The following is a 16,202-nucleotide window of genomic DNA, read 5'->3' as shown; positions in this document are numbered from 1 at the left end:
AGACCTCTATTTATTTTGTGCGTATCTCAGGTTCTGGATTGACTTTACTTCTCAATAAGCATTTTTATAATGAGAATCAAAGCTTAATTTTTGAAAAGGAGGATCTTTTTTTCTCATTCTGATCTAAAAGAATTCAGATTTTTCTATTTTGCGTGCATATAAAAGAAATATATTTACAGACCTATTCCTATACATAAAACAGGGTGTGTCCTGTCCACTAACATCCATGGATTTTAGAGAAACAAAATCATTAAATTGGAGCACCAAAGGTTGGGGGTGAGTTATAAGAGCAACAACAAAAAAAGTTAAAGATGAATTTTAAAATGCCGTAAATGAATTTCAATTTTAATTCCCCATTTTCCCATCCAGAACAAGTGCCACCAAGGACCAGTTTTCGAATGGATTCCTCTGGCAAGTATTCTGCAGTACCCACAGTCCTGTGAATGAAACGTCTTCCATCCTGTGTAACAAATCATTCTTCTGAGTAGTATCAGCTTATTAGTATATAATCACTGTGCTAATTTGATTCACCCACATACGCACGTATTTAAGGTAGAGAGCAAGTCCCATCAAAGTGGGTCTACTTGGCTGCCAAGGAAACAAAAGAGAAGGGAAGAGAGTCATACTCATTAATTACTTTATAAAATGCTTTAGTAAAAGACTAGACTCAAAAAACCAGGGGCCAATAAAAGCCACCAGACTGACTAGGTCCATGATGCCTGATATAGTAGCTTCTGGCCACATTAAGCTAGTGGGCAATGGAAATGTGGCTACTCTGAACTTAGATATGCTTAAAATGTATGTAAAATACATATTGGATTTCCAAGACTTCTTACAAAAAAGAAATAGAAATGTATAATATCTCACTAACTTTTTTATATTGATGAATGCGTAAATAATATTTTGGATATACCAGCTTGAAATCCATTATTAAAGTTGATTGTACCTGTTTCTTTTTGCTTTTTAAAATGGGCTGCTGGAAAATTTTAAATTACTTATGTAGCTTCCATTTTATTTATACTGGACCATGCTGGACTAGATAAGTAGAAATAAGCTAGAGTATCTCAAGAGATTTGCAATTTAGATGTTTCCAAAGAACTTACTGGAAATTTTGCTAATGTGGGGTGAAATGATTTTTACATCAACTAAATATCTATGTCAGTTTAATTGTTTTAAACCATGCCACTTACAAAATGCAACATTTCAATGGTATTTTAAGTTAGAATAGAATATCATAGTTCAAAAGCTTTCAGTAAGAATCAATTTATTTACTTAAAAGGAAAAACATTTTTTTTGACCTAACGGTTCTGCAAATACTTACCAATTTTGGTTTAGGCTGAAATATTTAATGTTATTACGGAAATGAAGGAGGAAAAGGAAAATTCAGATTTTTTTTTTTTACTTTTAGAAAGTGCTTTGAACAGCTACTTAGACCACTGGACTGAAAGCCAGAACACTGAAACAATTGCAGAAAAGCATGTTTCATAATAATAGTACTATTTCGGGTCTGCAGGCTCACAGCACACATCTCTAGAGTGTTTCCATGATGACAGCTCATTATCCATCTCAGCATGTTCTAACACCCCTTGGAGAATATATGTGCTTGAGATCATTTCATTCTGTAAGTTTCCATGTCATTTTTTTTTGGATATGTAGAAAATATGGAAGATATTGCTTCGCATTTGTCCTCAAGTAAAGTATAAAGTATTTGTTTAGCTTGGCCTGAAAATTTTTAAATTATGATTATTCTTATACACTGACTGTAAAATCCTTGTAATTTTAAAAGATTATCTTAAGCCCAGAAGGAAAATGAGACCTAGTAATTACAGTTGCAAAATGAAAGTAGGATTTAATTTGAGATTCTAAATCTCTATTTGTTGGCCACAGCAAGCACATTTCTTGAAAATCTCAGCTTCTGAATGTACTTTATTTAAAAACAAAAAAAGCAAGAGAAGAACCACCTAATAGCATAGATTACCTTGATATATCTGCACAATACTTTTGCATTTCAAAAAATATGCATTAGTTAAAAGAGAAAAGTTATAATAATGGTTTGCTTATATTATACCACTGTGTAGTCCAGATCTTCAGGAAAAGAACCAATCCAAATATTTGATTAAATATTTAATCAAGTATCAAATATTGATACTTGTATCAATATCACAAGTATCAAAATATTCTGGAAAGTCATGACTACCTCAAAAATAAATGGATCTCCCATACTTCTTCTCACATTTATAAAAGGTCCTTTATCAAATTATGTGTCATGATTTTTGACTCAGATATATTTATCATAATTATAAGGTATTTATTACCTTTAGCTGCCTATGATACTTAAGTACAGAGGCAAAACTGCTAGTAGGAAGTCCTAAACAATGTAATTATGAAGAGAAGTGATAACTCCACCATAGAATAATGCTGTGGTTTATCAGGTGTACTAGATTGGTGAGTATCTTAATTAAATTCAAGAAACATTTATTTAGCAACTCCTCCAGGCTGTGCATAGTGGAATACTACAGGTGATAAGGATAATTATGCCATCATCGAGGAAGAATGATGGTGAGAAACAATACATCCGTAGCCGGGACCTTTGAATGGATAACTTCACCCCAAGCCACGAGAGCCAGGGTGTGGAGTATCACAGAAACCAAGAGTAGAAATCACTTCCAGGAGAACTTTCCTTGCTTAGAAACAGAAGACATCAGGGGGTCAGAAAGGGTGTGTCAACAATGTCAAGTGAGGCACAGAAACCAATCAGAATGTGGAAAGGGAAAAATGGCTGTTTGATGTGGTAGTTAGGATGTCATCAATGACCTTAAAGGGAGCGCTTTCAGAAATGCTGACACAGCAGAAGCCAGACTGGCAGGAGTAAGTCACAGATGAGAGACTGGGGATGGGGAAGCGAAGGCCCCACTAGAGACTACTCATCCAAGACAGAAATGGGGAGCACGAGGGGGTATTTGGTATGGGAAAATCTGAGCTGATTTGAAGGCTGAGGGAGAAAACCACACAGAGTGGGGAGTTGGCTTCTATATAGCTAAAATGTGTCTGGCCACATGCATATTACCAAAGGTATAAAGGAAAAACGTAAAGAGAAGGCATTCTTTTAAAGCAAACATGTATTAGCTACCTATCTGGTAATATTAGATTAAAGGGATAGAAACTATTTAATTCCTACCTAACTCATTCTGTATCTGGACTGCTTTGAAAGTTCAGAGACCAGGGACATATTTAATAACCACCTTTGATTCCTGATTCCTTCCTCAATCTCTTTCCTAGATCTCTTTACAAGGAAAAGCCAAATAACTAATGCTTTTTCCAGCAGGAAAAATTGAGTGAATTTGTTCTCTGTGCCAAATTGATAATAAGCCCATTGTACTTACATTTTAATTAAAACATGAAAGGGGATTCAAGTACCAAAATTTAATTGACATGTTTGCAGCATCCCATGTGCCAAATTAATCCATAAATGCCATTCTTTGCATTTGTGAAGCTTGAATCCATTCATGCAATTAATCAGTTGTGTTCAGTTACCCACCCTTTTCCCTAAAACTGTGCACAGAGTCATGCCTTTCCAAATCTAGACCAAGGATACATACAGCATGTGAAGCTTCTGGAGTCTTAGTGCAAAATAAGAAGGAGCTTTTGAAATTCTGCTTTTCTCTCTTATGAGGGAGGTTGTCCTTATACCTGGATGTGGCCACCATTTGCTACTTTTAGTACTACTAGTTTTTTCAATATTAGTGGGAGCCCAGGATAAATCAGGACTTACAAATTCTATTCTGGTAGTCTGCCACAGTGCTCATGGAAAGTCCCATCTGGGACAGATGTCTTTAGATGATTTATTTCATAATGCCTGAGGATCCTGGGACCCAACTTCTAAGGAAGAAGCAACAGTAGCCAGGAATGGCCATTGAACACACAAATCCAGAGTGTTCTGCCTCTCCTTAGTCCAAGCAATGCCTGAGAGTATCCCTGACAGTTCTGCAAAAAGGGCTGAGGAAAAGGAAGGTAAACAAAGAGCGTGGAAAAAGAATAAACAAGAAAGCAGAAAACAAACAAACAAAAAAAGGATGTTGGTGGGGGCCCAGTTGAGTGACATCAAAAGTGACTCAGACCCCAGTAGGTGTCCACCAGACTCCTTCATCAAACAACCTTCCAGGTGCATGGTTTGCAAACCAACAGGGGAGAGAGGTGGTGATGGTTAAATTCTGTCACAGTGGGGTGAAGAGTTGGCCCTTAGATTTCTTTGCCTTACGTTTGTGCATTAACAGGGGAAGAGACAAAACATGATCCGGTAATTTTCAGTGTGTCATCAGACCAGGGCTCCTGGGTGGCTCAGTGGGTTAAATGTCTGACTTAGGCTCAGATCATGATCTCAGGGTCTTGGGATTGAGCCCCACAGGTCAGGCTCCCTGCTCAGTGGGGAATCCACCTGTCCCTCCGCCCCTCCCCCCCCCGCTTGTGCTGTCTCTCTCTCAAATAAATAAATAAAATCTCTAAAAATAATAAAAATAAATGTGTCATCAAGCCAGAAGAGCAGCTAAAGGAGAGTATCAGAAACATAATCTTACAAGAAAGTTAACAAAGCCGGGGGGAGAAAAGAGTAATGTCTGTCAGCTTTGTGCATATAATTTTAGTTATTTTTTAAAACCCAGACTCAGAAGGATGGGGAGGGCAGAGGAAGAAACCAAAGAAAAATTATCCTTCTAAAAGCTCTTATTCCCTCCCCCCAAAAGTACTACTGCCTTATCATTTAAACTTTTTTTTTCCAGTTGACTGTGTCTCTAAAGTTTCCATGCCCTGAAGCCTCTGAGTCTATGTTCAAAATTAACAAAGAAATTTTTAAAAATAATGTGTGCTGGCATCCTTCTCCAGTAGGTCTCTCTGCCTCTCTCGACTTGCTCATGTACCATGTAGCTAGCCGTCTCTGCCTGGAAGAGTGGAGGGTGAAGATGACGTGGTTGGCGCGTCACCCTGCATGTGAAATCAGAGTGGCCAGGGCATCGTCAGGAGATTGTAGTGTCACCAGATTGCACACGAAGCATAAGAGGAGGATAAATGCCCCACTCACAGCTGTTCTTCAAAGTTAAATAAAATTAACCAGCTAAAATCTATATTCTTTCTACTAAAAACAAGTCCTGAGTCATTCATTAAGGAAACACTTTCCAATTCCTCTGGGAATGACAGCATTCTCTGACACAAGACAGCCCCCTTGTACTTTGGTACATCTCAAAATTCTGTTACTGGGATTCTCATAATTTCAGCATTCTCTTGGGGGAGCATTTTATTTAGCAAATAAAATGGATTGCAAAGTAAACTCCTTTTAGAGTCCCCCATGTAATATGGATTGCTGATGAAGCCATTGGAAGAACAGTTTCCCACCTACCTTACTCACCAGTGATGCAAAAATGAGAATATTTATAGGAGTAGATGGAAAGTTCTGGTTATACATATGCTAGTGCTATCATTTTAAGTGTCAAGAATATATTATCTCTTTGTATTTTTTATGGTCTCTATGTATTTTCTATATGGCCTAGAGGCCTCTAAGCTTAAAGTAACCTAGAGAAGGGATTGCTGTGAGCAGTAGAATCATAAACAACTTCTAAAGATTTGTAAGTGGTTGGGCATTATCTGTCATCCCCCCATCTCCCCTCGCCTTTCTGCCTCCCCCATGAGGAGTACCTGTGCTTGCTGTGATTTTATAGGGCTATTGCATCTGCCTGGAGTCCCAAGGCCCCAAAGGAGCACACAACCCCAATGTGTGATTTCATACATGATGTTGTAGACCCCAGGAATAAACTGAGTTCAAAAGCCAATTGTGACTCATAGAGTATAGGGCAAAGTTTTCATCTTCCTTTTACCACCCAACTGAATTCTCAGTTCAATTCTTTCAAATATGAACGATAATACAATTTATAAAGGATGACTAACACATGTGGAAATCCAGTTGGTTAGTCTTCTCTGAATTTTATATTAGTCGTTGGATGGAAAGGTCTTTGGTTTTATGTGCATCTGCTCATGAAAGGACATGAATGGTTATGGATTCTTGCACAATATATACATATATGCAAATGTACTTGTGTGCTTGACTCAGTTTTGTTTTGTCTTTTGAGAACAGCAACACATAATCAGCTTATGCCTACATTTCAGAAATGAATGAGTTGCCTTTTGTATATCACTGGGAATGCACAGCCCATATTGGAGGGCACCATGGTAAACCCAGTGTCATTGTGCCTGGTTTACTGGATCACTTCAGCAGCCCAACTTACTGTAGAGCCTGAGAAAGACTTGCCTGGCCAATATTCCACTGAGGCTCTCTCCAACTATGACTAGTACCATATATCCAAATGGCTCAGACACATCTTCCTGTCCCAAGAGGATCATTCTCTGAAATCCCATCCCAATTTCCAAAACCATCCTGTGTAAGCAATTTAATATTGCTTCTATAAATTCTAATACCTCCTTTAAACCACGAAGGCCTAGGATCACTAAATACTTCTTAAGCAAAGGATGGCATCAATAAGTATTTCCCAAAGTTGCTAACATCCAATGGTATCCCAACAATGACCACGAAAGTATGCACAACTCAGTCAAGATGGAGACTTTACCCCCATGAGAAGGATTCAAAGGTCCAGGGGTAATGCGTAAGCATAAATCACGTTCTCCTTCAAAAGTCAAAAGAGGTCTTACACTTTTCATGTTTTTATCCTAGGATTGAAAACATTGACATCCAGGAGTCTCCCAGCTTATTTTTAACTACATTTCTGTTCTTTCAGCTAACTGCAGAGAAGTATCCCTCTTCTAGTTTATCTTGAATACACTAGTAAAACCAGTAGTGTCTTCCACATTGTAAAATGTCTGGGGAGATAAGAGTTCGCTTACACCAGGCAAATTTCTACCCCTGAGTTATGAAAAACCTAAAGGAGTTTGTCTGAAAATAAAAACTTCACTCAAACTCCCAATACAGAAAAGTTTCAATTCTATTTTTTTTCTAATTTTTACAATTCTAAAAAAGACAATTAGGCATAAATTTGTATCTCCCCCCACCCCCGCCTGACACACACGAAATGGGATGCATCAAGACATAAAGAGATATTTGTAAGTTATTAGGCAGTACTCTACCAGGTAGTTCCAGGATGTCATCTCTTCTCTCATACTTTTGAAACAATGATTCTAGTCAGAGTAAACATCCTCAAAGTGACAGCCAGTCTTCTTGAGAGCAATCTGAATGCTCTCAGGAAGATAAAGAATTATAGAGGCATCGTCTTTTTGTTTTTTGTTTTTTGGTTTTTTTGAGTCAGGAAATTTGTATGTTCTTTCTGCCTATGGTGATACCCTAGTAATGCCCTTGTTTGATCACTGTTAATCCAGAGACTATCTAATTTTGGAACTTTTTTGTTACCACATTTTTTTTTATCCTCTCTGCTCTCCACCAACTCTAACAGCACTCTCATTAATCACATCCACAAAATTAATTTATCATTGGTGTGTTCGGTTTCTCAGGGAGCGGGGAAGAGACAGGATTCATTACTCAATAGGATCTCCTTTATACCAGGTCCAGATTATAAGGAGCTGGATGTTCACCTTCGCAGGATGGAGTCTGGATTTGGCTTCAGAATCCTCGGGGGAGATGAGCCTGGGCAGCCTGTAAGTTGAAACCACTTTATTTCCACACTGTGGGCTATATACTGTGTGTGTGCATCAGGAGAAATATCATTCACTATGAATCTAAAAGAAAATCTTTGAAGGCTCAAAAAACAAAAAGTTTGAGGTTTGTGTTCTTACTGTTTAAGTTCTCAAAACATGTCGGTGTTTCCATGCCTATATATCATCATAAATTAATGTACATACATTAAGAGGGGACACTACTCGTTCTCAGAATGGATTGAATTCCTCTTGAATAGTTCAATTACTTAACTGTATTGCACCCCTGGTCACTCTGGACAGTGATTCAAGGTAAACACATGGTATGACAGAAGATACACGTGAAGGGGTGACTTGGACCAGCAGAATTATGTACGTTTGCAATCAGAAGTACAAGGGAGAGAAAACACAGGGATAAACAGAAGTAAAATCAAGCTCAATGCTGCAGAATCTCAGCCAGATTCAAATTAAGGGATTACCATGAGAAGATGTTCACAAAGCGAACTTCAGTTGGCACGATATTGAGAATTTGAGAAAGGCTCTGGAAAAATTAAACCTGCACGCGCGTGCACACACACACCCCTCATTATACACCAGAGTCAAAGCGTAAAATAATATACAGAAAACTCAACAAAGCTAGATTTATGCACATGTATCAAAATACCAGCCATAAAATACTCATTGTAAAAGATGTGTCTTAAATGGTACCCAATATGACTAAGTCAGGTCCATGGAAGGTTTGAATAAATGACACCCCATTCCAGCTCACGCAAGAGATTTAAGCTGTAAGCTTGTTTCCTCATCTGTAAGATGAAAAACACAATAGTCCTCTCTCACAGAGAGAGAGCTTTAAGAATTAAAGATAGCATAGGCAAACCCCTTGGTATTGTGCCTGGATCCTATCAGGTGTTGAGTGCATGTTTATCATCATCATTTGTCTTGTTGGTCAGTTGTTCCAGAAAATAAAACCAGAACCAAAAGTGGGCAGAAATCTTCAGGAGAAAAAAGTTAATCTAACAAATGAAAGGAATCTGTAAAAATGAAAACTGTCCCAAAGTGAGGTCCATTGCCTTGGTCGACAGTGAGCTCCTTCCGCACAGAAGTATTCAAGCGGAGCTGACAAGAACCTGACAGGAACCCCAGAGAGGTTCCTCGGCCCTTTGAGTGGAGTTGGACCAGATGATTGATGAGAGCCCCTAACTAGGAAAAATGTTGAGGAGCTGAGCTTAGACTCCAAGGATGAGGGAACTCCAGGAAAAAAGACTTATTTCCTAATTTAGGGGGTTAGAATTCAGCATCAGTCAACCACAAGATCACTAATTCCCCAGCTGCCAGAGATGTGAAAGTGCATTTACCATGGAGGTTGTCTGAATTTCCCAACTAGTGCTTTGGGAGGAAAGAGAGTGCTAAGGTAAAATATAGGGCACAAATAACTTGGGACTTATTTATCCAGAGACTAAATTAAGGATCTCATGTCACAGGCAGAAGGAACAAATCTCAGTTACATTTCGCTCCCTTTCACAGACTTGTCCCCCTCTATCGGCCACCTGATTCTGAGTTACCGGGGATCCTCGGTCACCTGGTCAGGCGGCAGCCTCACTCCTCTCTGTAACTTGTCTAGAAAGAACCAGAAATAGTATCCAGTTCTTTCACATATGTAAACATTTAACCTCTGGCTTCCACAGAGTATTTGTCTTAGTTTCCTTCAGGATCATTCTCTAACCTGTTCATATGTCTCCCTATTTAGTTTGAGCAGTGGGATTTAAAATTCCCCCTAAGCAGGGACTTCATCTTTCCCTTTTCATTCTCCGTCGGTGTCCCCATAAATGAATAGTGTGCCATCAGCCAAACTGGAGGTTAAGGTCACAGTCCTCCAGACTGCCAAGTCTGCCCCCATTCCTGACGACGGCTACAATGATTTTGCAAAGTTGCAAAGTCTGAGGGAAGAATCTGCCTCACTTCAGACACTAGCTGCAAATTTGGGGGTTCCATGGCCTCCTTCAGGTTTGATAATTCACTAGAACAACTCCTAGAACTCAGGAAAGTGCCGTACTTATGATTACATTTTACACTAAAAGGGTACAAATCAGGACCAACCAAAAAAATAAAAATAAAAAAAAAGGCCCGTAGGACAAAGTTTGGAAGGGTTCCGCGTGCAAAGCTCCCATCATCCTCAGGGACAAGTTATCCCTCCTCGCATCGATGCCAGCCAGGGATGCTCACCCAAGTATTGGTGTCCAGAGTTTTTCTTGGGGGCTTATGTGAGTACGAGTGATTGAGTCACTGAGGTGGTTGAGCTCAATCTCCAGCCCCTCTCCTTCCCAGAGGTCAGGCTGATGTCATAAGGTTCAAAGGCACAACCCTCTAATCATGTGGCTGGTCTTTCTTGTCTGGTCAGCGCCCGTGCCAACCCCGCCCCCAAGACTGGGTGTGGCTGCTCCACCCTGAGTTATCTTCTTCAGCATAAACTACTGGTACCCACCGTGAGTCTCCTCATTAGCATAAACTCTCAGGTGCTGTACAAGGGTCTCACAATGACCAAAGATACTCCTGTTCCAATGGTCTAAAGGTTACATTTCAGGAAAAGCCAGACCTCTCTTTGGACTCAGGCTAAATTCTTTATTGTACACCTATATGTTTAAAAGACACTAAGTGAAGGAAATAATGGCACTTTAAGGTGATTTTTATCGCATTCTGGGGGATACTGAGACTTTTGTAGGGCATTTAAGGGTAAATTCATTACAATCCATTATATTCGTACTAACATAATGCTTCAAACTTACCAACCTAAGGGAGCTCCACCAGAAAGACGAGGTTCTTATTTGTTCCAGAATGCACTGACTGACATACGTTTTCCCTCCTACCAATCTGTGAGCTCCTTGAAGGCAAGGACCATGTTTTGATGGTGTTTATATCTTCCAAGCCCAGCACAGAGCCCGACGTAATAGATATTTGCTAAACGGAACTGAAGAAAGAGTCCTCTTCACCAAGCCAAATTGTCACCTGAACCTCTCAGGGAAAAAAAAAAAAAAGTAATCTGGAGTTTACATTTTCTGAGGCCCCTCGATGCTTTTACAGGCTCTGTAGAATTTAAATGTGTCATCCTAGAGTCAGGGATGGTGTCCTAGGAACCCTACAACATGCTTTGCTCAATCCAGTGTTTTAAAATTGTGGAATGCCAACTAATTTCACATGTTTAAAATTCAGATTTCCATATATATTCTCTTGAAAAATAGATCTAGCAACATTGGGCTTATTATCTTCCTCACTGACAACAACCAACCGGAGCTAAGAGGTGGTCCCTTTTAAACTAAACATGGCCACAGTTCCCAAGACACCTGCGTGTCTGTGTTATTCCTTTAGTCCACTGTCCTTGACACTCCCATCCCAGAGGACTGGACGAAAGATGAACACTTTGCACCAAAGGAATCTTCAGCCAGGGCCAGCTCATGCTTTTACAAGCCCTAAGCATATTATCAGGTTCCTTCCCTTATATGATAAGGACAAACAAGAGATTAAACTATGAAATAAAAGTAAAAGAAATAAAGTTCCAATTCTTCCCATGGTGCTTACTTCAGTACAGTCTTTGAAATATGAAATTCTTACGTTGCTGGAACCCCTCTCCCCCATAGGCTCACGCTTTGTCGCTTTGGAGGTAAACTAGAACCACATTCAGGAAATACTGTCTTCACCAGTTTCTCCCTCCTCCCCCAGGGGTAGGAGGGACTGCATGACTGTTCACAGGGAAGGCACGGTCTCAGCCAGCTCAAGAAGGGAGGGGTCTGGCTGATACTTGCCTGGCACTGAAGCAGTAAAATTGTTGCCCAGACGGAACACATATTACTCAAAATGAAGCTCCGGTGTGTGAATGCGGCCTCTGGATAGTTTTGCGCCTGGTCAGTGCACACACTCCCAGGTTCCCAACCCTTCTGAACATTGACTTTGACTCCGGAGTCCTTTCTCCCTTGCAGTGGGCAGGCATCCGGTATCTATGATAAGCCTCCTCAGATTACGTGGATTATTGGTTATCCCCGTTGTGTTTATTTAGATTTATTCTGGTTTATTCTTTCATTTGAATGATTTAAGACATACGCGGGCTGCAAGTTACAATTTTGACCCTTAGGCCATTTAAGTAGAAGGCTAGATCTTCCTAAAGCAAGCAAAGGCAGAGAGTAATGCCTTGAAGACCAGAATGTTGCACCTCAGAAAGACCATGTTCAGAAAGAGAGTCTACTGTAAAGATTTCCCATAAGCCTTTCCTTCCTGCTTTCCTCCATTGTGAGCCCAGAGATAATATATAAACAAAATGTGCTGGCCTCATTTAATTGCTGATGTGCTACAAAGGGAGAGGCGCATGAGGTGACTTGGTCCCCAACCACAGGAGGCCTCATAAATTACATCAAACAGGTTTCTGCCTCCATATACACAAAATGGTACTGACATCTCAGGGTGCACATTAAACACGACAACATAGCTTTTGGCAAATAATGAACAGCAGGACTCCAACTCCAACAAAGTATATGGGCATTTTTCCTGCAAGAGGAAATACTTTTCACAGTTAAATAACAATAGAAATAGAAAGAAATGAAAAATTGCCAGAAAGGAACAAAAATGGGATATCCAACTGTGAGCCGAAAAGAGATGGGAAGGCATCAAGGTGGAAAGATTTAGAAAACGCTGCAATGGAGAAAAACTGTTCATAGAAAGAAGAGGTAATGATAGACAGACTCCTTGGCCAGGGAGTCTGTGCACACTTGCAGAGAAGTTTCAGAAGGCAGGAGCCTGAAATGGGCTTGCCACATTGTCAAGTTTGCAGCTCAGACCTACCGGCGTTGGACTTGCATTAGGTAGAGCAGGAAAGGATTAAAGGAGTTAAAAGGACTGCACGTATGACTTTGCTTTTGTCTGTTTCTTACTTGTTTTCGTTTTCCTTTCTTTGTGTTAGCGTTTTCCCCTGGCTGACAAGGGTACCAGCCGCTTGAATGCGAATTGCTATTATTTCATATCAAATACTCCGTTTTGTTCCATGCCCTCCCAGCCTGTAAGATAGAGTTGTGGAGTTGTGATTCTTTTGTTTTTTAGAGAAGGCAGTTGAAAAGCTAAGGCCATGGATCGGTTGTTCATGGGGCCAGGGGGCAGTCTTTTTAGAGCTATTTTGCCACAAAGTTCTTCCTTCAGGGCCAAAGCAGTAAGGACAAGATACGGAACTCCTCCAAGAGCAGTGAGAAAACTGATGAGTGGGTCTACACAGGCTGAAGGATCCAGTGAGGCTAGAAGGAGGGGTGTGTGGAGTGAGGACAGGGTTCCCACCACGTCGGCCACGTGACTGACACCCACCCACCACCCCACCTTGCTCCCTTTTCTCCGTGGTGCATGCCTGCTAGCATACAACAGAACTTATCACACTTATTATTGTCTGACCACTAGATTAGGAGTTCTATAAGGGCAGGGGTCTGTCTTTATTGTTCACAGATGAATTCCTAACACCCAAAAGTGCCTGTGGGTTCAATTAATATTTGCTAAATAAATTAATTAATTAGTACTCGTATCCCAGCAATGCGGCAGAAAAGCAGATATTTTACTAGGATTTTCCTTTTAACGGGTGATACTAGTTTAGGTGATACTAAAACTGGTATCACCTAGTAACAAAGAAGATAACTTCAAAGGCATCTGTATATCTTTGCTGTCTGCTTACAGCAAGGGAGGAATGGGAATTTTCCAATGTGAAATTTGGGGCCGGGGGTGGGGGGTTGGTGGGGTGTTTTTTTTTCCCCCTAAGTGAAATTTTGTTTTTACTATTTTTGTAGAGGGCCTAATTGGAACCATGGCTTTCTCAGATGTGACCTATATTTTGGTTCACTTTTCTCAGTGAGAGTCAGAACTATAGCTTCAAGTTGATAATTAACCAGCCAAGAAGCTCACGCGCCATTTTCTTCTCTGTAACTAGCTGTAAACTCTCTCACTAAAGCACATAGGAAATCTAAAGGTTGAAGCACTTGGGGGGACTAACCCAGCTAAATACAGCTTTTCACAGGGCCGTGGAGAAACATAAACATTCATTTTAACTGGCTTTCTCACAAAGCACTTAGCAAATCTTTGAAGGGCTCCTTAGCGGGTTCAGTCTTTTGAAGAATAGACTGGAACATCTTTAGAAAGAAACTCTTAAATTCAGGTTGACATGACAGTAAGAGAAAGGGAGAATGTCAGAAGCAAGCATGCCCAGCTGCTGGCCTGTAGGAAATGGGTGAGGAATGTTGCAGGGAAAGAACCTCACTGTACCCTGAGATTTTCCTTGTGATGGCAATAATGAATCCCTCCTCAGAGCGCCAATATTCAGTGTGGAAGCAAATCTATCCCCAGCCCAGCCCCAGGAATAGGGAAAAAGTAGCTGTAGTCATAGAGAATTGTCATTCCTATGGAGAAAGACAGCTGTTCAGTGGACCAAGGCTAGGAAGTCTTCAGGAAAAGAGAACACTCTTCAGCCTCTGATTTTGCGTATACCCAAGACGTCCTGGGCATTCACGTCAGGTTGCCCTGTTGACAGACCACACCAAGCAGTGTGACCACGTAAGAATCAGTCTGTTGTCACGCCTGAGATACACAAGCCTGCCGTCACGATGGGGCAGCTCTGCAGAAAAGCTGGGATCCACAGATCCAGGGTTTGAAAGAAATCATGGTGCCTGAAAGAAATCCATCTGTGAGCAAGGGATCCTTTTATAAAGACTTAGAACTTAGACATTAGCTTCTGTAATATGATCAGGCTAAGGGGTTACAACTGCCTTCGGATGCTGTATGGCTAAGCCATTTGTCAAAAGAAATAGGATATCCATTGTCCATGTGTTGGAAAAATCGTAGGTTAAACGGTGAAACTAAAATATTTAGTGCTATTGTTTTTTTTCCGAGAAGGAAAAAAAAAAAAAAAAAGGCCTCGTTAATGGACACTAACCTGAGTGTTTCTAGTGGGAAGTGGGAAATCTTATATTATGTCTTTCGTGACAGTCCCTGGCTCAGGGTAATTCCCATGCAGACATTTCCCAGATATGTTCCTCCTCATTTCTTGGTGTGAGAGTCACCTAAAGAGCAGAAGCATTTCAGGGGACAGGCAAAACTGGGAATGTCCTTTACACAGAGGACAGTGCTCCAAGGAACTGTTCAAAGGAATAGAGCAAAAATCGGGAGGAGGTCTGACTGAAACTTTTTTTAAGTCACTTGGCCAGAAGAGCCAACTGTGAGTTTTACTTTGTTTTATTTTATTTTCTCCTTACCTCCAGCCTTGCAAAGCAAAGCAAAGCAAAAAAAAAAAAAAAAAAATTGAACCCTTATCAGTTTCATAATATGCAGCAGCTAGTTTGCCCTGCCATTTTTTGAGCACTCAGTATGTGCCATGAGCAAAGTTAAATCCTTTACATGCATTATTTCATTCAGTCCTCCCAAAAAGTCCATAAAGCAGCTCCCACTACTTTATTTCCTCATTTTGCCGATGAAGAAACTGAGGCTCTCAGAGGCTAAGACTTGCCCAAGGCCACACAAACAAGAAGTGGAGCCAGGATTCAATCCCCAATTCGTTACATGCACAGTGGCCAATAACATCAGAATACTTGGGGTTAGAATTTTCCTTAAGGGTGATAACTGGTGCACCAGGAAGCAAGTGTCCCCCAGACCTCGTGGCCATCAGCAGCAAGTCCAAAACATTTACTTCTTTGAAAGGAGTTAACAACCTGGAAGAGTGGGAAAGGCCCCTCATTTTTCATTTTTCAAGTACATGCTCAGGTTTGGAGTCAGGGGCAGAATGTGGGAATAAAATCTTCCACCAAGTTGTACATACATATAAAGAAATTATATGTATATATGATATTATGGTCTATAATTATATTTATATATAAGGAAGTTATATATAAATATTATTATCCATGATTATATTTACATAAAGAAATTATATATGTGTGGGGGGAAAAAAGTTGAAATGTAAATATCCTTTCCTTCTCACGCTTCTTTAGATTTTGATTGGCGCTGTCATTGCCATGGGTTCAGCCGACAGAGACGGCCGCCTGCACCCAGGAGACGAGCTTGTCTATGTCGACGGGATTCCAGTGGCTGGCAAGACCCACCGCTATGTCATCGACCTGATGCACCATGCAGCCCGAAATGGGCAGGTCAACCTCACTGTGAGAAGGAAGATGCTCTGTGGAGGTGTGTGGCTCAAGCCAGCAGGGAGGCTTGGGGGTCAGGTGGTGAAATGCTTTTGTGGGACATGGTAAGGACACTTGAAACAAAATTTTAAATCAATTTCTATATTAAACAAGGACAAAAGTCAGCCTAGATCTTCCACATGTAACCATGATTGTGAAAATGCAGATTTTCACTCCGCTATAATTCCAAGTAGTCTCTCAGCCCTACATTTTCAGTGCTGTCATTAAAAATTTCTAGCAGAGCCTGGGGCTAATTTAAGATGTGTATGCTCTTTGCTCTTTGGTGGATGCTGGTTATAAGAGGAACATTACGGTAGCGGAGAATATAGCTTTGGAAAATGTTCCTCATTGTGTTTACAAACGAAG

The 16,202-nt window shown here is 40.5% G+C and overlaps 1 protein-coding gene across 1 annotated transcript in view; it reads left to right on the top strand.

Moving 5' to 3' along the window:
• MAGI2 (membrane associated guanylate kinase, WW and PDZ domain containing 2) overlaps positions 1-16,202 on the top strand; it is a 1,285,084-nt gene that overhangs the window by 1,142,484 nt on the left and 126,398 nt on the right. Inside the window, exons 13-15 of the mRNA XM_073899397.1 lie at positions 370-411; positions 7,559-7,650; positions 15,645-15,837. Of these exons, the coding sequence (XP_073755498.1) occupies positions 370-411; positions 7,559-7,650; positions 15,645-15,837 (327 nt within the window). The remainder of the gene's footprint in view (positions 1-369; positions 412-7,558; positions 7,651-15,644; positions 15,838-16,202) is intronic.

The sequence above is a fragment of the Callorhinus ursinus genome, unplaced genomic scaffold, assembly GCF_003265705.2.
Source record: "Callorhinus ursinus isolate GAN/ISIS: 27379988/994484 unplaced genomic scaffold, GSC_fseal_2.0 scaffold12, whole genome shotgun sequence".
Taxonomy (NCBI): Eukaryota; Metazoa; Chordata; class Mammalia; order Carnivora; family Otariidae; genus Callorhinus; species Callorhinus ursinus.
Note: the sequence above shows the minus strand (reverse complement) of the source record. Positions and strands in the feature narration are given on the sequence as shown.